At 39.7% G+C, this 18,556-nt stretch overlaps 1 protein-coding gene across 10 annotated transcripts in view; it reads right to left on the bottom strand.

The window, feature by feature from the left end:
- The window catches only part of Cadps2 (calcium dependent secretion activator 2), a 534,832-nt gene that overhangs the window by 285,956 nt on the left and 230,320 nt on the right, over positions 1-18,556 (bottom strand). For all 10 annotated transcript variants that reach the window (XM_021164381.2, XM_029478701.1, XM_029478705.1 and 7 more), the window contains exons 5-6: positions 17,858-18,094; positions 13,545-13,666 (exon numbers count right to left, since the gene is read on the bottom strand). In XM_021164381.2, the coding sequence (XP_021020040.1) occupies positions 13,545-13,666; positions 17,858-18,094 (359 nt within the window). The remainder of the gene's footprint in view (positions 1-13,544; positions 13,667-17,857; positions 18,095-18,556) is intronic.

The following is an 18,556-nucleotide window of genomic DNA, read 5'->3' on the forward strand; positions in this document are numbered from 1 at the left end:
GGCTCCTGTTTCTCATTGCTCTTCAGCTAACCAGTGCTATCTGGATACAATGACTTATTTGAACATTTTTCTGTATCTCCTTCTCCTGGAAGAGCTTGCCATGGTGTGATTATGGTCTGTTGCCGTCTCCTGCTGCTTTCCCCGGTGAGTGTGTTAAGAGCATGGTCTTCGGTGTGGCAGCCTGTGTGGTGAAGCCTACAGATGGTAAGGCAATGGTGCAGCTCTCAAGCCATCCTAGTTATAAAGAAGTAAGCTTGGTCATTCCCTGGTCCTGCTCTGACTCCCTGCTTCACTGTGTGACCTCTCCATCTCTCAGGGGATCCTGCCATAATGCAGGGATGGAGAGAGGGCTCACAAGAACTAGAATTATGCTGTTTGGTTGGTAAGCCTACAACAACCTGATAAGTCTCAATAAGTCTCTATTCTTTAAATATCACCCCATCTCAGGTATGCTATTATAATAGGAGCTGAGTAAGATACCAAGGTGTTTGTACCAAAGTGTTCAGATTTTCTTGTGTCTCGGAGGATCCTGATAATATATAGTTGCCTTTGCTAACAGACCAGCCTTTGTTCTGCTGATCCATGTTCCCAGTGGGGAGTCCCAGCTGCGTTTCCACTCCACAGCTCCAGAATGTGTAACAGTTGAGTGCCCTGGACATAATAGATTAACACAATGCCAACATGAGAGACACGGTTCCAAGGTTCCTGCCAAAATTTACGACAGAGCGCTAGAGGTCTTTTGACGGCTGAGTTTTACCAGAACAGATATAAATCTTCTATGACACCAGCTGAGAAACAAAACCAGTGACGTTAGGGACTGCATGACAACCAAAGGATGTTCTCCCATCATAACTGACACGGAGGCATTGCTCATGTTGAAAGTCACATCCATTTGATGAAAACTAATGCTCAAGTCTTTAAAAAAAAAAGGTGCTTACCGAATAAATATCAGACACAATAAAAATACCCAAGGCAAGAATCCCAGGCAGAGGTCAAAGGACAAACACACACACTCATGCACACGCACACACACACACAGGCACACACACATACCACCAACATCTTGAAATTCCTGGACTTAAAAACAAAATGCCAGGAGAAAAAATTAGGAAAAACATAAAAACTTGAGTAGAGAAAAACACAAGGAAATGAATCAAGTGGGCTTCCAATAAGCCTTGCTGTCTCCATTTTACCTGTTGAGGAAACAGACTCAAAGAGGCTTAATTAACTATCCACAATACCACAGCTAATCAGCACCACGGCTAGGGTTTATACCAGCGTCACTGTTCTTCAGAAGCCCATGTTACACAGATCAATGCCTACTGTAAGAACACTGAAATCATTGTTTTCAGATTAGGAGACTCCAAACCACCAAACAATTCTCTTGTTGTTTGGTCTCGTGTATACAGAAAACTAAAACTGTGAAAGAAACCAAGAGTTGACAGTTGCTGCTGGGGGTGGGTGGGTAGGGGCATGGAAGACATGGGGTGGCATGACTGGCTGAGGGGCATTCAAAGATGCTAAATGCCCAGGTATAAGACGAACAATTTCTGCAGAAGCACTGGTGGCAAGAGACAAAATGAAACCAACCACGAGATTCATTACATAACTATGTGTGTAGCAGTAAGAACACTGTGGAGTCGCACACTGAGAGTATTTACCACCACTGACAACTAAATTGTTTAAAAGATTATTAATTTTCTTGACTATTACCCTATATATTTATATTTGTAAAGTTCTAGCCTTTGGTTATTTTTCAAATTATAAACTTATTTAGCAGACCACAAAATGGTATTCAATGAGATTTCTTCACGTGATTTAATGCTTCCTTATCATAAACATAAACACCGTTGGCTTCTCTGTGCTCTAAGCATTATTTGTGACCCAGAGATAGGGTTTTCACTACCCCATAGATGGCTCTGATCTAGAAAAGATCTGTACCACAGCACTGGAGGGGCCCGGGCAGCTTTCCTGGGCGTCGTGACTGTGCCAGGAGGGAAGGCATCGCTCTTTCTCTGTCTGTGATTTTCCTGTGAATCATGGTAACAAGTCTCCTGACCTCCGGGCTTGGTTCTCACTGGAGGATACAGCAGATCTTAGAAGTGCAGCCTTCAAACCTTCTGGAAAGCTACATAACTTCTTCACACATTGGTAGGTAGACATTTAGAAATTTTGTTGTAAATTCTAAAAAGTTGCAAAGGGGATGATTTTTGGTGTATTTAAAACCCTGGCATTTAACATAAAAACCACAATGTTCTTAAGTAGAATCCATGATATGTAATGCCTACAATGTTCCCTTTAAGTAGGATCCATTATATAAACTGTTGACAGCAGTGTGACTGGAGCACCTCTCATTCACAGTATGATGACCAGTATGATGATTAACAAAACACACAGTCTTTCTCCTTTTCCTGGAACTGCTACTTTATTTCTGTTTCTTCAGAGACTTAGAATTTGATCATAATGCACAGTAACAAGTGAGCATTCTTTGATGAGGACCTTATTTATCTACATCAAACTTAGAAATCAGAAAATAATTGTGTTTTCCAGCCATAATGTTCTTATGCTAAAACTCCTGAATTTAGTTATTGCAATTGCTAGTACTCAAGGGGATCAGTGTAAATGATAAAGTGCAATTCATTTCTTAAACACACATCTCAAAGAAACAGCATATGTTTTGCTTCCTAAATAGCAGTGCCCAGAGTTGCCTAGTTCAGCCAGGATTTTATTTCAGGTTTTCGTTTCTCTGTTGTAAGAACAAAGAAAATGAGTGTAAGAGAGTGTTATTATAGTAATGCCCATCAATTTGCTTACTTTCCATTTAAATGTCTCCAAGGCATACAGTGATTAACAGGCGAAGACTAGCTTTTAATTATTTAGCAGGTAAAGACTTGAATAAATCCATCAACTTGGTTGAAAACAAAGTACTGAGAGACATCTAATTTGCTAAAGAATTTATTGAATCATAATTCAACCACTTTCTCAAAATCAACAGTAATCTCTCCCCTTTTGAGTACTGCCCTGGAGGGTTTGCCATTCTGGGGAAGAATCAACAGGGAAGGAAGAAGATGGCGAAGAGGAATAGCTTTCTTCTGGAAAGCAGGAAAAGAATCATTGTGAAAAGGAGATTGAGAAAGAGACTTTGAAGGTAATGGGCTCTCTCCTACACAGAAGTGTGCTGGGGTGTGTGTGTGTGTGTGTGTATGGAGCCAGAGGCGTCATATGTCAATTCTCCTAACACTGGCCTTGGGCTGAGTTATTCCTTGGGAAATAAACTGTCTTGTTTATCCAGGAGGCTTCACATCTCAGTTTAGAAAATACCATCTCAGCCAGGATGGCAAGTGTCCAAAAGGGATTATGTAATTCTAGCCCAAGAGCCCTGAAATATAAGAAAATAATTTGCTATCTTGAAGAGAATGCTTTTCATGGAATGTCTGGAGATATAGGAGTTGGGGGTAGGAAAGAGAAGAAGCCAGAGACCGATTGGTATACTTGTATGTATTATTTCAGGATAACTAATGTGTACGCTCCTTTCTGGGGGAAGACTATTTCTCTCACTCTCAACATTCCTTACTTTGCTGTAGTTCTTCATGTAGGTTGATGGTCTTTGTGTGGGTTGTGTAGGATTGCCATTCCTTTCAGCTCCTTTCATCCCCCTAACTCTTCCATAGGGGTATCCGACTTGAGTCAAAGGGTCGGCTGTAAGTATCGGCATTGGTCTCAGACAGCTGCTGGTAGAGCTTCTCAGAGGAGAGCCATGATAGGCTCCTGTTGTCTTTAAGCACAATATAGCATTAGTAACAGTGTTAGGCTTTGGTGCCTACCCATGAGCTGGATTCCAAGTTGGGGCCAGTCACTAGACAGCCTTACCTTCAGCTATTCTTCCATTTTTATCCTTGTATTTCTTTTAGACAGGAACACACATTAGGAGTTGCACATTCTCCTGTCCACTTGGTCATGTGTGTTGGTGGTGGCTTATTCACCTCATATTTAGGCAGTCATGTTGGTGACACTCTATGGGTATAGACACTCCTAGGAGGTTCTGTCTCACAGGATGCTTTCTGTTCTGGCACTAGAAATGTCTTTATGTAGATTACTGGAGCACTCGCTGAGATCTCTTACTATGTTAGTATCACAGAGGTACCAGGTGGCATAATATATAGACTTTGTGTCCCAGGAGCATCCCAGCTTTTTTACTTTCTGTTAAGTAAATGAAATTCAAACATTAAAGAGAATACATAGTTTATATCATTAATCCAGGAGCCCACAGGGAAAGCAATGAGGACAACAACATTCTTTGAGGAATGCAACATCGGCAGAATACCTAGACATTGGTGAAAGGTGAGAGAAGGTTCTTCAAAGACACACACTAGAGAATATGTGGACATTTGTCAAAAAGAGGCTCCCCCCAAGCATAGACTGTCAGGGATAGGTTCTAATGCTCTGAATTAATCTTGCCCTCAAATCAGGAATCTCTGTGTCCAAAATGCTGAAGGTCCTTGTCTCCAATTCATTTTTGATCAGTCAATAAAGAACCAATGGCTGGACAGGTAGATTGAGGTGGGACCTTGAAGTTGCATGGGCTAGGAGAAAGGAGAATCGCCATGATACATAAGAGCAGCAGGAGAGAACCTGCAACCAACCAACCATGTAAGAATTCAGGTAAGTGCCCACTGGCACTAAGGCAGACTCGTGAAAGAATGTTTCTCTGAAGCAGCCCATAGGAGAGAGAGGATGTTCTGCTAAAGCAAACAGCAAAAGGACACATGATGAGGGACGCTTTGCTAACAACCTGCATATATTGCTCCACTTTACATTGTGCAGTTGAGCTCCATTTGTCAGGACTCCATGGATGTGGGCTGATTGGATGTATGTGCTGAGGCAAGACATGTACTGACGCAAGCCATGAGGTGGACACTGATGTTTGGAGGACAAAAATAGGGCTCAATGGGGTGACAGAGATGGAGCTTAGCTTGCTGGTACAGCTAGCTATGCAATGGTTGTGGGTCTTGTGTCTTCAATGATCTTCACTCAGAGAGTCACAGATGAGAACTTTGCCTGGTGTTTTTGCCTGGCTGTCTCTGCTAGGTTGTGTCTCACTGCTGTTGCTAACCTGACTCGACTGAACTGGATGGCTGGTATATCCGCAAAGTGTTAGTGAGTGGTGGACCGAGCTGCAGCTACTTGCTAACCTGTGAACTGAACTGCCAATTTCCAGACAACACAGATGGGAACTGCTCCAAAGAATCTTTCTAAACAGATCCACTCCCCACTCCCTGTATCCTTTCTTTTTCACTATCTTTGGTGGGTGGTGGGCTACAACGGAGGTTAAACGTTTAAGAACCATCATTAAAAATACGATCTGAAAAAACAATTAAGTTACAGATGTACCTCCATCTGTAGACTGAAACTTTATTATTCTAAATTCACATTTTATTATGTCTTCAACTATGAAGACCCTGGATTAACTTTTTCTTTACTTACCAGTGTATTCTTAATGCATTTAATGCCCATATTTGTCTCTTTAGGCTCCATTTTACTCTGTATCAATCTTACAAAAATGTTATTTTTAGTGACTTTAAGAAGAGGAAACAATCTGTCATGATTTTAAAGATGGAAATGAGAAGAGGAAAAAAAAAAAAAAAAAACTCCGTGTAGCTCAAATGGTTTCCTTTTGATTTGTAAATTGGGAAAAAATTTGATATATTATACAAACTGTAGCATAGTCTATTTCTAATTTATAAAGATATCTGGCTAATTAATTATACTTTAAAAGTCTGATATTAATAAATTAAGCTGGAAATAAATGTAAGATTAAGAAAGGTATCCTTTTTTAGTTTGAATGTGGTGTATACATTTAGTCTTCCAAACATTTGCCCTAATCCTTGGGTCACTCTGAGAAGCTCTGTATTTTTAGCTGCAATATTCTTATTGCTTTGACAATTTGATTGTTGCAGAGATATTATAAAAATTTAGGTTAAAAAATATAAAGTTTACTAATGTATACCAGAAGTCAATTATATTTCTCACATTCTGTCTAGCATCTGTAAACACATTTCTCTAATGATGTGACTTATCAATTTTTCCTGTTTCTTATTGCTTTTTTTTTTATCTGACCCCTCTCAAGGAGATAAGAAGCAGAGACTCAGCAGTGCAATCAAACAGCTCCATAAGGCAAAAAAGACACAATGTGCATTGTATGCTGTTGCTTAGTAGGGCTTGGGCTTTGAAGGCCTTGAGATATATGGTTTGGCCTGGTTTCAAAATTGCTATTCTCCTGCCTGAGCTTTCCAAATGCTAAAGTTTCAGGTTTGTAGTAACACCACCTTTATCATTCTGTTTGTCTTATCTTAACATAAGTAAATGTAAGCAATATTTAATTCATTGTTCTGATTATCATTGTTACCTTACTAAATCATACATTTAAATTGATGAGGTTAGGTCTCACTCCATATGTTCTTTTATGTTCATTTGAAATAATTTCATAGTCCTTATTTCCAAAGTATCAAGACATATCTAGACTCTGCCTTTGAGATCATATACTCCTGAGGATATGTAGGCAATCAAAGGAAGATCACCACTGGAAGATAATAGGTCTTAAAATTACAGATATACTAGGAATTTTCTGTCTACTACATGGCCATAACAAACCCTCCTGTCCCCACTTACTACCCCTCCACTTCCTTTAGATACTTTCATTAATGCTATGGGCTAAACCTCAGATGAAGGAGATAAGGGCAAATGGTAAAATGCTATAAAGTTATAATCAAAAATATTTTCATAACCCATCCCTAGAAATTAAAACTTTCCTTGGCAAAAATATAATTTCTTCCCATTACCTTTTTCTGTTTTGTGTATTAAAAGATTAAAATTAAAGGCAAAACTTTACCAAACTAGATTTGATCTTCAGCAATCCTTTAAGTCAAACTTGTCTGTAACCATTATTTACTTAGGACCTCAAATTCTATATTCTGAGTAATACACCAAGCTTCCTGGCTACTTCTGTCTAATTACCAGCAAGAATTCTGAACTACAGGAATGTAATGGGCGATGGCTAGCCCTCTTGATTAGGTTTATTCGAAATAGGGGCTAAATAAGGCACTTTAATTAGTATCAGGCAAAAGGATGAACGTGTCTCCAACAAAGCACAAACTGTTGAAGCAAGAAAAATGTAGAGAACGTGTCTGAGCCATAATTGTGAACGATGATGGCAGAGACAAACCTGTTTCCTGTTGTGCAGGATGAGTTTGGGGGAAGTAACTTCATTGGAAAGCTCCATTGTAGCACTCAGGCTGTGGGAGTTCAGGTTATCCACCCCTAGGAAACAGCTATCCACTCAAATCTCTTAATTCATTTTAAAGGTTACTCTGTTCATATAAAACCACAAAAGCTATTTGGGTCAAATTTCCTTGTGAAGAGTAGTGTTAAAGACCATGAGGTACTTATTGTAATATTTTTCTCTCTGATACTGAAGAATATTAATTGACCAAAATATTCACTAATAAATTTCCTATCAGAATGTTTCTATAACTACCTATGAATATTTTCGATATCTAGTGAGCAACATTCCATAAATCTTTTATTACCTATGAAAAATATTAGCGTTAAAGAAATATGTGAGCATAAATTGAATGTACAGTTATAAAAGCTATGATAACCAAATAAGAGCCAAATATAAAGAATAATTTTTTTATGATTTAATTCAGATATCTTTGATACTGGTGTGTTCTTTCCTGGAGTATAGGCAAAAATATACTACAAATAGGTGTTGCAATTTTTTCAAACTGTCTTTTAAGACACAGTCATGATGAAAGTATTGATGTAACAAAGTTTTAGTGCCTGCCATTTACCTTGTGAAGCAATGTACTTTATATATATATATATATATATATATATATATATATATATATATATATATATTATAACCAAATAAAACTTGCTGAGATTGGACAGACTAAGGCATGGCAGTGGGAACTCTTAGGACAGTTGACACGAGTCTCACAACCTCACAGACTAGGAGCAGAGTTGAAATATGCAAAGGTTAGTGCTAAAAAAGAACTTCTCAAGAATTCAAGAGGATGTGTGTGCTTTCAGTTCTTCTGGGGCGACAAGACTTCAACTACATTAGCCATTGAGGTGAGAGGTGCAAAGTGGGACTTCTTATCCTGTAGCTAAGAAGCTTCTGACATTGGCTTGTTTACTATACAAAGAACAGACCCAAGACACCAAAAAATGAAGGAAAATGAAGGTGCACTGAAGGGGCACACACAGGTAATGCCACTATAACGGCACACAGAGGTAACACCACTGTAGAGACACACATGGATAACACCACTGTAGAGGCACATACAGATAACACAGAATCATACAGAGGGATTCATATACAGTCGAATATAAGCCAATGCCAAAATTTCCACATGAAGATATTGTGAAAACAAACAATAAAGCAAATTAAACTTTTCAAAAGGAAGAAAATCATATAAGTTAGAAGTTAATTAAACAGAATATAGAGGAGGGAGAGGTGTAGGCAGAAAGGGGGCTATGGTAGGAAGGAAGAGATGAGGGGTAGGAGAATGGAAAACTACCACCACGACAGTTGGAAAAGGCCATATGGAAACTTACTATTCTATAAGCTTTCTAAAAGCATGAATTAAAAAAGTTTAACTGGACTTGTCCTACATGGGAGGTAGGATAGGGTGGCAGAGATAATGTTTTCCCCAGTCACCATAGGTCATCAAACATAAAGTCTACTGCTGGGATTAGGAAACATGCCTTAGAGTTGTTGGTCAAAAGGGTTCCAGAGGCTTCCAAACAATTCAGGCAAGTATCATTGCTTCTGGTTTCCCCCTAGAATGTTATGATAAGACCCTATTGCTGAAGACGTCACAAACTTTTCTACAGGGCATAGAGTAACAGTTCTTAGCCTGTGGGTTGTAACCCCTTTGGGAGTTGCATATCAGATATTTACATTATGATTCAAAACAGTAGTAAAACTATGGTTGTGAAGTAGCACCAAAACCATTTTATGGTTGTGGGTCAGCGCATCATGAGGAACTGTATTAAAGGGTCTCAACATGAGGAAGCTTGAGAGCGACTGGCCCAGAGCAATGAAGTTGGTACACAGAAGCTTTCTTCCTATGAGTTAGCCTTCATTTTGTCAGGAAGTGCTATGTAGGCTACTGTGGGAGAAGAGTCATCAAGGCGCTGTGAACTGTGAATACCACAGTCATGGCCAGACTGGCAATGTATGACCATTTAACCACTTTCTGTAGGTTGTCCATATTCCAGCAGTGGATGGCTCCATTCCCTCAGGAATAATAATAAATAGTTGGGAAGAAGAAGAAGAAGAAGAAGAAGAAGAAGAAGAAGAAGAAGAAGAAGAAGAAGAAGAGGAGGAGGAGGAGGAGGAGGAGGAGGAGAACATGATAGAATCTAGGACCATAAATTGTATACATATATGAAATTCTCAAATAATTAACTGACATTTAAAAATTTAAAAACATTTTAAACTTGGCCTCTACAAAACAAGAAAGCTCAATTTAAAAAGCTACAGACAATTAACAGACGACTGAATTGCAAGTATGCACATGCTCACATGTACATGCGTACACAGGCAAGTGGGGTTGGATGCACATGTGCACGTGCACACAGTGAAAATGAAGTATCAGTGAAAATGTGTAGAACCTGAAACTCTTTTTTTTTAATTTTTAATATTTTTTATTACATATTTTCCTCAATTACATTTCCAATGCTATCCCAAAAGTCCCCCATACTGACCCCCACTTCCCTACCCACCCATTCCCATTCTTTTGGCCCTGGCATTCCCCTATATTGGGGCATATAAAGTTTGCAAGTCCAATGGGCCTCTCTTTCCAGTGATGGCTGACTAGGCCATCTTTCGATACATATGCAGCTAGAGACAAGAGCTCCAGGGTACTGGTTAGTTCATCATGTTGTTCCAACAATAGGGTTGCAGATCCCTTTAGCTCCTTGGGTACTTTCTCTAGCTTCTCCATTGGGAGCCCTGTGATACATCCAATAGCTGACTGTGAACATCCACTCCTGTGTTTGCTAGGCCCCGGCATAGTCTCACAAGAGACAGCTATATTTGGGTCCTTTCAGCAAAATCTTGGTAGTGTGTGCAATGGTGTCAGCGTTTAGAAGCTGATTATGGGATGGATCCCTGGATACGGCAGTCTCTAGATGGTCCATCCTTTCATCACAGCTCGAAACTTTGTCTCTGTAACTCCTTCCCTGGGTGTTTTGTTCCCAATTCTAAGAAGGGGCATATTGTCCACATTTTGGTCTTCATTCTTCTTGAGTTTCATGCGTTTAGCAAATTGTATCTTATATCTTGGGTATCCTAAGTTTTGGGCTAATATCCACTTATCAGTGAATACATATTGTGTGAGTTCTTTTGTGATTGTATTACTTCACTCAAGATGATGCCCTCCAGGTCCATCCATTTGGCTAGGAATTTCATAAATTCATTCTTTTTAATAGCTGAGNAGTACTCCATTGTGTAAATGTACCATAATTTCTGTATCCATTCCTCTGTTGAGGGACATCTGGGTTCTTTCCAGCTTCTGGCTATTATAAATAGGGCTGCTATGAACATAGTGGAGCATGTGTCCTTTTTACCAGTTGGGACATCTTCTGGATATATGCCCAGGAGAGGTATCGCTGGATCCTCCGGTAATACTATGTCCAATTTTCTGAGGAACCGCCAGACTGATTTCCAGAGTGGTTGTACAAGCTTGCAATCCCACCAACAATGGAGGAGTGTTCCTCTTTCTCCACATCCTCGCCAGCATCTGCTGTCACCTGAATTTTTGATCTTAGCCATTCTGACTGGTGTGAGGTGGAATCTCAGGGTTGTTTTGATTTGCATTTCCCTGATGATTAAGGATGTTGAACATTTTTTTCAGGTGCTTCTCTGCCATTCGGTATTCCTCAGGTGAGAATTCTTTGTTCAGTTCTGAGCCCCATTTTTTAATGGGGTTATCTGACTTTCTGGAGTCCACCTTCTTGAGTTCCTTATATATATTGGATATTAGTCCCCTATCTGATTTAGGATAGGTAAAGATCCTTTCCCAATCTGTTGGTGATTTTTTTGTCTTATTGATGGTGTCTTTTGCCTTGCAGAAGCTTTGCAGTTTCATGAGGTCCCACTTGTCAATTCTCGATCTTACAGCACAAGCCATTGCTGTTCTATTCAAGAATTTTTCCCCTGTGCCCATATCTTCAAGGCTTTTCCTCACTTTCTCCTCTATAAGTTTCAGTGTCTCTGGTTTTATGTGAAGTTCCTTGATCCACTTAGACTTGACCTTAGTATAAGGAGATAGGAATGGATCGATTCGCATTCTTCTACACGAAAACAACCAGTTGTGCCAGCACCATTTGTTGAAAATGCTGTCTTTCTTCCACTGGATGNTTTTAGCTCCCTTGTCGAAGATCAAGTGACTGTAGGTGTGTGGGTTCATATCTGGGTCTTCAATTCTATTCCATTGGTCTATTTGTCTGTCACTATTCCAGTACCACGCCGTTTTTATCACAATTGCTCTGTAGTAAAGCTTTAGGTCCGGCATGGTGATTCCACCAGAGGTNCTTTTATCCTTGAGAAGAGTTTTTGCTATCCTAGGTTTTTTGTTATTCCAGATGAATTTGCAGATTGCNCTTTCTAATTCGTTGAAGAATTGAGTTGGAATTTTGATGGGGATTGCATTGAATCTGTAGATTGCTTTTGGCAAGATAGCTATTTTTACAATGTTGATCCTGCCAGAACCTGAAACTCTTGTACATGGCTAGTGAGAACAGAAATGGTCCAGGGAGTGGGTGAGAAGGTGTGCTTATTCTATAAAGGGCTAAATCCAGAACTATCACATTCCTGGTAAGTGTACAGCTACTTGAACAGATATGTGTGTGCACCTTTTTTTTTTTCAAAACACACAAAAGTTGTAAATAATTCTACCATTTATTAGCCAAAATAAACAAACAGGCAAGGTATGTATATGGATATATACATACAATAGTGCATGACCAGATACCTGCTATAAGATGTAAACACTATGCTCTATAATAGATGTTTTGCTAAAGAATACATATAATATTTTTACACTCATGAAATGTCCAGAACAGGCAAAAAGGCAAAATGTAGACAGAGAGTCCAATAGTCATTGCTCAGAGTCAGTATGACTGAATGTTGGTAGCTAATAAGTACCCCACAATTAACAGTGGGGTGGACTGCACAACTTGGCAACGATGTTACTCTATTACCTTCACATATTTACTGCAACTAAGTCATAACCAAGTTCCAAACAACTCAAATAAATCCTCATCGAAGACAAAGACATAAGACTAAATAGGTTATGATTTTCTCCTACTCTTTTTTAAATAAAGAACAGACAATAAAAAAAATAACAGACTAGGAATATGTCAATCCAAAACCTAAAGAGATGGCCCAGAAAACTCTCACTGATTGGGTTATGCAAAGTAAAGGGTAATTCCTCAAGAAGTAATATCTGAGATTCCCAGGGACAAAGTTTTCAGAAGAAAAGAAGGAAGAGTACAGAGGGACTTGATGTGGTTTGGGGACCTCATGAAATGCAGGGCATGGAGCAAGAGTAGTCAAGGGAACAGAGTAGGGTGTGATCCCAGAGAAAATCAAATCTAAGTGGGGGCAGGCAAGGGCTTGGGAGGGTGAGGCGTTTGAGTGGCTGCTTCTAGACACCACACTACTCCATTTTAAATTTCTCCTCTTAATACTTAGCCCTCTGTATCTTGCCAAAGTTCTTGCTTCAAAGCAATGTGATTCTTGTTCATTTCCTCTTCAGAACCTAACCAGTGCTGGCCAGAATCTCAGCAGAAGTTTCCTGAATGATCAAGATGTATCCCAACACCATGGAAGAAAAGAAAAACGATGTGTTCTAAAAGCAGGGTTCAAATGAACATCCGACTCCCTCAGGCTGGAGTGGCAATTCTAATTAGAGATGGCGAAGCTTCCCAAAGTAAATTGGGTAAAGAGAATCTCTCCTTGGTTTCATTAAAGTCATTTTCAAAGTGTGAAGCATGGTAAGTAAGCGGTTGGCAGCTTCGTCATTTGTGATTTTTGTGTGGTATTACTCTTTAACTGTTCCTTCCCCAGAACATTCCAAGTTTCAGTGCAGAACATTTTCTACACTTGTTCACAGCAGAACCACAGGAAAGGGGAAACTACTACGGCACAACAGCAGTAGTCTCCACAAGTTCCCGCAATTTGCTGCTGAGAGATTTGCTTTATACCTGCATCAATCAGATAGATGGTGGTGGGGACATGAAAGGAGTGGGAGGGAGGAGATGTAGGAGGGTTGGAGGGAGCACATAATTGTGTTTTAATTAAAAATATATAGAAGAAAAAGTAATGCACACGGTCATCCCAGTAGATTTGAGACAAAGGTAGCCAATTGGTTATTGTCCCTAGGAACAAGAGCATTTAATTGTGCAAGTAAGAAGATATATTTCTTTGGGTGAAATCAAATGTCCTTTTTAAAAATCAACTCGCTTACTGTGGCCTTGATGCTTCAGCCTGGTCTGTCTGGAGTTTTTCTCCTCCTTCCACCTCCATTGTGCAGTAAACGATTCGATTGGGAGCCACGGATTTCAGTCCTTGCACTTCCATGATGACAATCTAAAGGTAAAACAATTTGAAATGAATATGTGAGGTTGATAGTGGTCAATAATACAGGGACATGACAGCATGATTAGTTGGGTAAGGGGCTCATGAGACCCCATTCCTGCTCCTAGCTAAGGATCTATTGGCAGTAAATGGCTTCTGGGAAGAGAGACAGCCAGTTTTCTTCAGAGCTGCTACTCCTGGCATGTTAACTGTGCTCCAGTGGATGGCTTCCCACCCATGGCCATTTGGGTCACACTAATTCTGGGCTCGGTAGAAGATGTACATATGTATATATACACATACACACACACACACACACACACACATATACACACACACACATATACACAACACAGAAACACATACACACACAAACACATATGCACAAACACACACATATATAAATACACACACAAACACATATATACAAACACATACACACACACACATATATATATACATATATATATATATATATATACATACATACATACATATACTCAACACATATGAGACAACATGTACTTGGAAGTTGGGAGACAGGCATGAAAGCATGAAAGGGGGATCTAGAAGGAGTTGGAGGAAGGGAGATGAAGGATCCATATGATTAAAATGCATTATATACATGTATGAATTCTCAAAGAATAAATAATAACTTTGAGAGGAATGGCAGTGTGGGGGAAGAGCAACTAATGATTTTATATGATTGGTACATATGAGTAAACAATAACACCCTCTAGGTCTACTTTCCGAGGACAGGGACAAAAGCAGCCTCACACATTAGTGAGAGAGCCATTAATCACAGGCCAGCTAATTGCATTGTAGCTATTTCAACTGATTCTCAACAGAACCTGATCATGGAACTACAGAGAATAAAACTGAGCTGTGCTGTACGTGCCACCACCTCTCTGCCGACTCTCTGTGTCTAATGCAATGAGAAGGAAATAGACAAGGCTGTCCTACAAGTGAAAGGAAGAGCAGCAAGAGATAGCATGTGTACATGACACTTAAATACACAGCTGGGCAGCATGGTGGAACGTGGCCTTGCATCAGCAGACCCTCAGGCAAGCACAAATCTGCTAGTCTACTACACTATCAATGTAAAAGTTCAATGTGAAAGGTAAGCGGATTCAAGCCACAGAACCCCCATGCAGGTCACAGACTCTTTTTTTTTTTTTTTTTTTTTTTTTTTTTGGTTTTTGAGACAGGGTTTCTCTGTGTAGCCCTGGCTGTCCTGGCACTCACTTTGTAGACCAGGCTGGCCTCGAACTCAGAAATCCGCCTGCCTCTGCCTCCCGAGTGCTGGGATTAAAGGCGTGCGCCACCACGCCCGGCTCGGTCACAGACTCTTATGTTGACCAATTTTGCTTTTTCTTGTTTTGCTTGATGTTAACCTTCACATGGCTTGTTCTGTGAGTTAGCTTAGGCACTGCCTGTGCATTCCTTCTAAAGGCCTGTGGGTGGAGCTTATGCAAATGTAATTCTGTAAGTCTAACTGCCTTTCATACCATAAACGTCCTTAATCCAGTTGATATACACGGACTCCCATTCTATATACACCGACGGAGCTAAGAGCAGACAATGCTTGGGTGCTTCCCACACATCAGTAAACAGAAAATGAGGTGGAAAGGGTCCTTTCTGCAGCTAATATATAAGTAGCAAAAGTCACCCACTGAGCTACAGCCTGGTGGTAAAACTGTGCTGGGAGGGAGCTTGGTAAGTAACAGGAACAGGGCAGAAAGGGGAGCAGGAGCTGTGCACTTAAAAGGATGCTCAGTTTGAGCAAAACTTTTTTAACCTATGCTTTACCGCCTCTAGCCTAGATTCACTTTTTGGTTAAGACACACTGGACCATTCTAAGCCTGAAATGGAAATGTTACAGGTAGACATTGCATTGACTGTTGACTTTTAAGAGTGTTCATAGTTAACATCAGGATCCAAGGATCCAGCCTTGCTTAGTGGGACTGGCTGGTGTTGCAGCCTGTAGCTAGAAGGTGAGCCAGCCATCACTCAGGTGTTCCAGAGCACCCTCACTTAACAGGATTTCATTGTGATGCTGAGCACATCACTCATCTGTGAAACACTGTGAGCACACAGAGCAATTTTGTATTAAGCTATGGGAACAAAATACCTGCCTTGGACTGATATGGCAACGAAGGCTGTCAAAACAATTTTATAAATATGCAAGCTTCTCAGACCACACAAAAGGAAGTTTCAGCTGGCAGTTGCTTCTTGAGACAATAATTGCTAACTCAATAGCTTAATCTAACAGAGTGGCAATAAATAAAGCACAGAATAAGAACTCAGTCACTATTCTAATTCTGGCTTTGAAAATGAAAAAGTCCTCCTAAGTTATTTATAATTATGAAGATTTTAAAAAAGCCATGCCCAGAACTATAGTTTTACTTTTGCATATTTATTTAAAGTATATATTTATATATTATTAAAATCATTTTCTCTATGTTTTCTTCCCATAAAATTAAGGTGCTAAACTTTTGTTAGGATAAAGTTAAAACTACAATTATATAATTTAGGAGAAAAAAAACTTTTAAAAGTATTAGCTTTTTTTTTTTTCTTCAGCCAATCAAATATCTATGGCAGTGCATGATGGAAACATTCAATATGTAATCTGCAGTGTGGTTGCAAATTAAACAATTTTATATTCTGAAGCTGGGGAGAAAGACTGAGAAGAAAACCTGGAGGCAAACCAATTTGGCAAAGCCATTAGGCAAACCAGGATGAACTGAGTTAGAAGACAGCCCCATGTTTTCACTCTGACATTAGGTTTAATACATTTACCTACAAAGTAATCCTGGAAGTGAAGAAAGAGAGGCAGCTGCATTATTCTCAAGTCCATTAAACGGAAAGAAAAAGAACCAAAGCAGACACTTGCTGGGTTTTTTTTGTTGTTGTTTTTTTGCTACCACTTAGCAAGCTGAACATCATCAAAGAAATTTAAAACCTTCCTCCCAAATTGGATGTCTCTGTCACCGCCACCCAGCAGATACAGACAGTGTCAATGGGAATGGCACAAACTAAGAATCACAGTATAAGAAAGGAGCTATAATACGTCAGTGAAATCTTTGGTAGAGGGGCTAGGGAGATGACTCAACAAGTAAGGAGCTTGCTCTGCAATCTTGAGGATGTGAGTTCAGAGCCACAGCACAGCTATGTGGCAGCAGTGCCTGACATCCTAGCACTGTGTGTTGGGCTAGGTGTGGGTAGAGACAAGCAGATCCTGAGGGCTCACTGGCCAGCCTGGATGAAACGGAGAATTTCAAGTTTCCTGTGAGAGACACCCTGGCTTTTACACATGCTCCCAAGGGTAAGCACAAACATAATTGTGCACACACACACAAACACACACCATTTCAGAAAATACATAAATTTATACTTAACACTGCTAACATTTGCACAGAGAACAGATTATCATGAGAACAAACTGGAGTGTGAGCTAAATGATGACCTGACTCTTTAAGATAATACAGTCTTTTATCATCATTAACTTTACATAAGGTCTTTCTCCCAGGATATTTGCAGGAATGGGTGTATAAACCCATAGACTCATTCCACATTTCTAGATTAGACCCAGACAGAGATCATGCAAGACCCAAAGGAACAGCATTGGAATCTCTGGTTCTCTGGGTTTATATGAAATGGATACAATGTCTGTGGTTTAGCCAACACACTTTTAAACCTGTATTACTTACTTTGGTTCTGACCACGTTTCCTATTTCTACGATAAAAGTAAAATCCCTGAAAAAGGCTTCTCTGCCTCTCAGCATTCCCAGTACCCAACACTGTGCTTTACAACTGTGTGCTTGATTAAATTCTAGACTGAAAATCCCACACGTGAAGGGAACTAAAATCAAAGTTGATCAAAGACAGATTAGACAGGAGCCAGTTATATACTGAAATCCCACCCCAGTGTTGTTGATATTTACTTTATCGATGTATTTACATTAGCTTACAGGGAGTACACATATATCTCAAAGCTGGTTCACTAGTTCTAATAAGAGAATTACAATTAAAACACAATTTGTATTCATTTGTATATAGTACCTAGTTGCTCAGAAAGTGAGGACTGCTTTAACATTTTCTAAACACATTACCCTGCTTTAAATGCTAAACCTTATCCCACAGGTTGATGGCTATTCTAGTGCAGCTTCATCTCTGCAGTGAGGGGGAGGGAAAACGACTTACCTCTAATGTGAATGATAACACCACATCAGACTTGGACAGCTGGATCTCATTCTCATCTCCCAGATCCAAAAATGCAGAATTCTGTGAACGCTTTAATTTTTGTAATTTAAATTCCGGGCCACCTTTTGAAACTGGAAGACTTTCTAAATTGGCCATTAGCAAGTTCACAGAGGCTCGCAGCTCTTCAATGTACATACTTTCCATTTCTTTCGAGATAAATCTGGGGAATCTTCTCTCCTTAAAAAGAATTCGAAGCATAATGTCAGGCTGGACCCATTATAGTTCTATCAGAAAAGATTACATGGCACAGAACTATGGTACTTATCACACAACGAATCTGCCAACGTCAGTTTGGGGGCTTTAAAAGCCCTAGGTTTTGGCAGTCTTGACTATATCTAAAGGTACATTTTATATATTCTATGAAGAACTATTGTGTTATGAAATGATCACTGTATATATACTTTTCAATGGAGCATTATTATAAGATGTGCATAAGCAAAAACAGGTATGGAGAAATGGTTTAGTGTAGAGATGAATCTCAATTATCCATCATGTTTGAAAGAGGAGAACTTCTGATATATATGCAGCTACAGACAGGAGCTCTGGGGGGCTACTGGTTAGTTCATATTGTTGTTCCCCCTATAGGATTGCAGATCCCTTTAGCTCCTTGGGTACTTTCTCTAGCTCCTCCATTGGGGG

This window comes from Mus caroli, chromosome 6 (assembly GCF_900094665.2).
Source record: "Mus caroli chromosome 6, CAROLI_EIJ_v1.1, whole genome shotgun sequence".
In the NCBI taxonomy this organism is placed as follows: domain Eukaryota; kingdom Metazoa; phylum Chordata; class Mammalia; order Rodentia; family Muridae; genus Mus; species Mus caroli.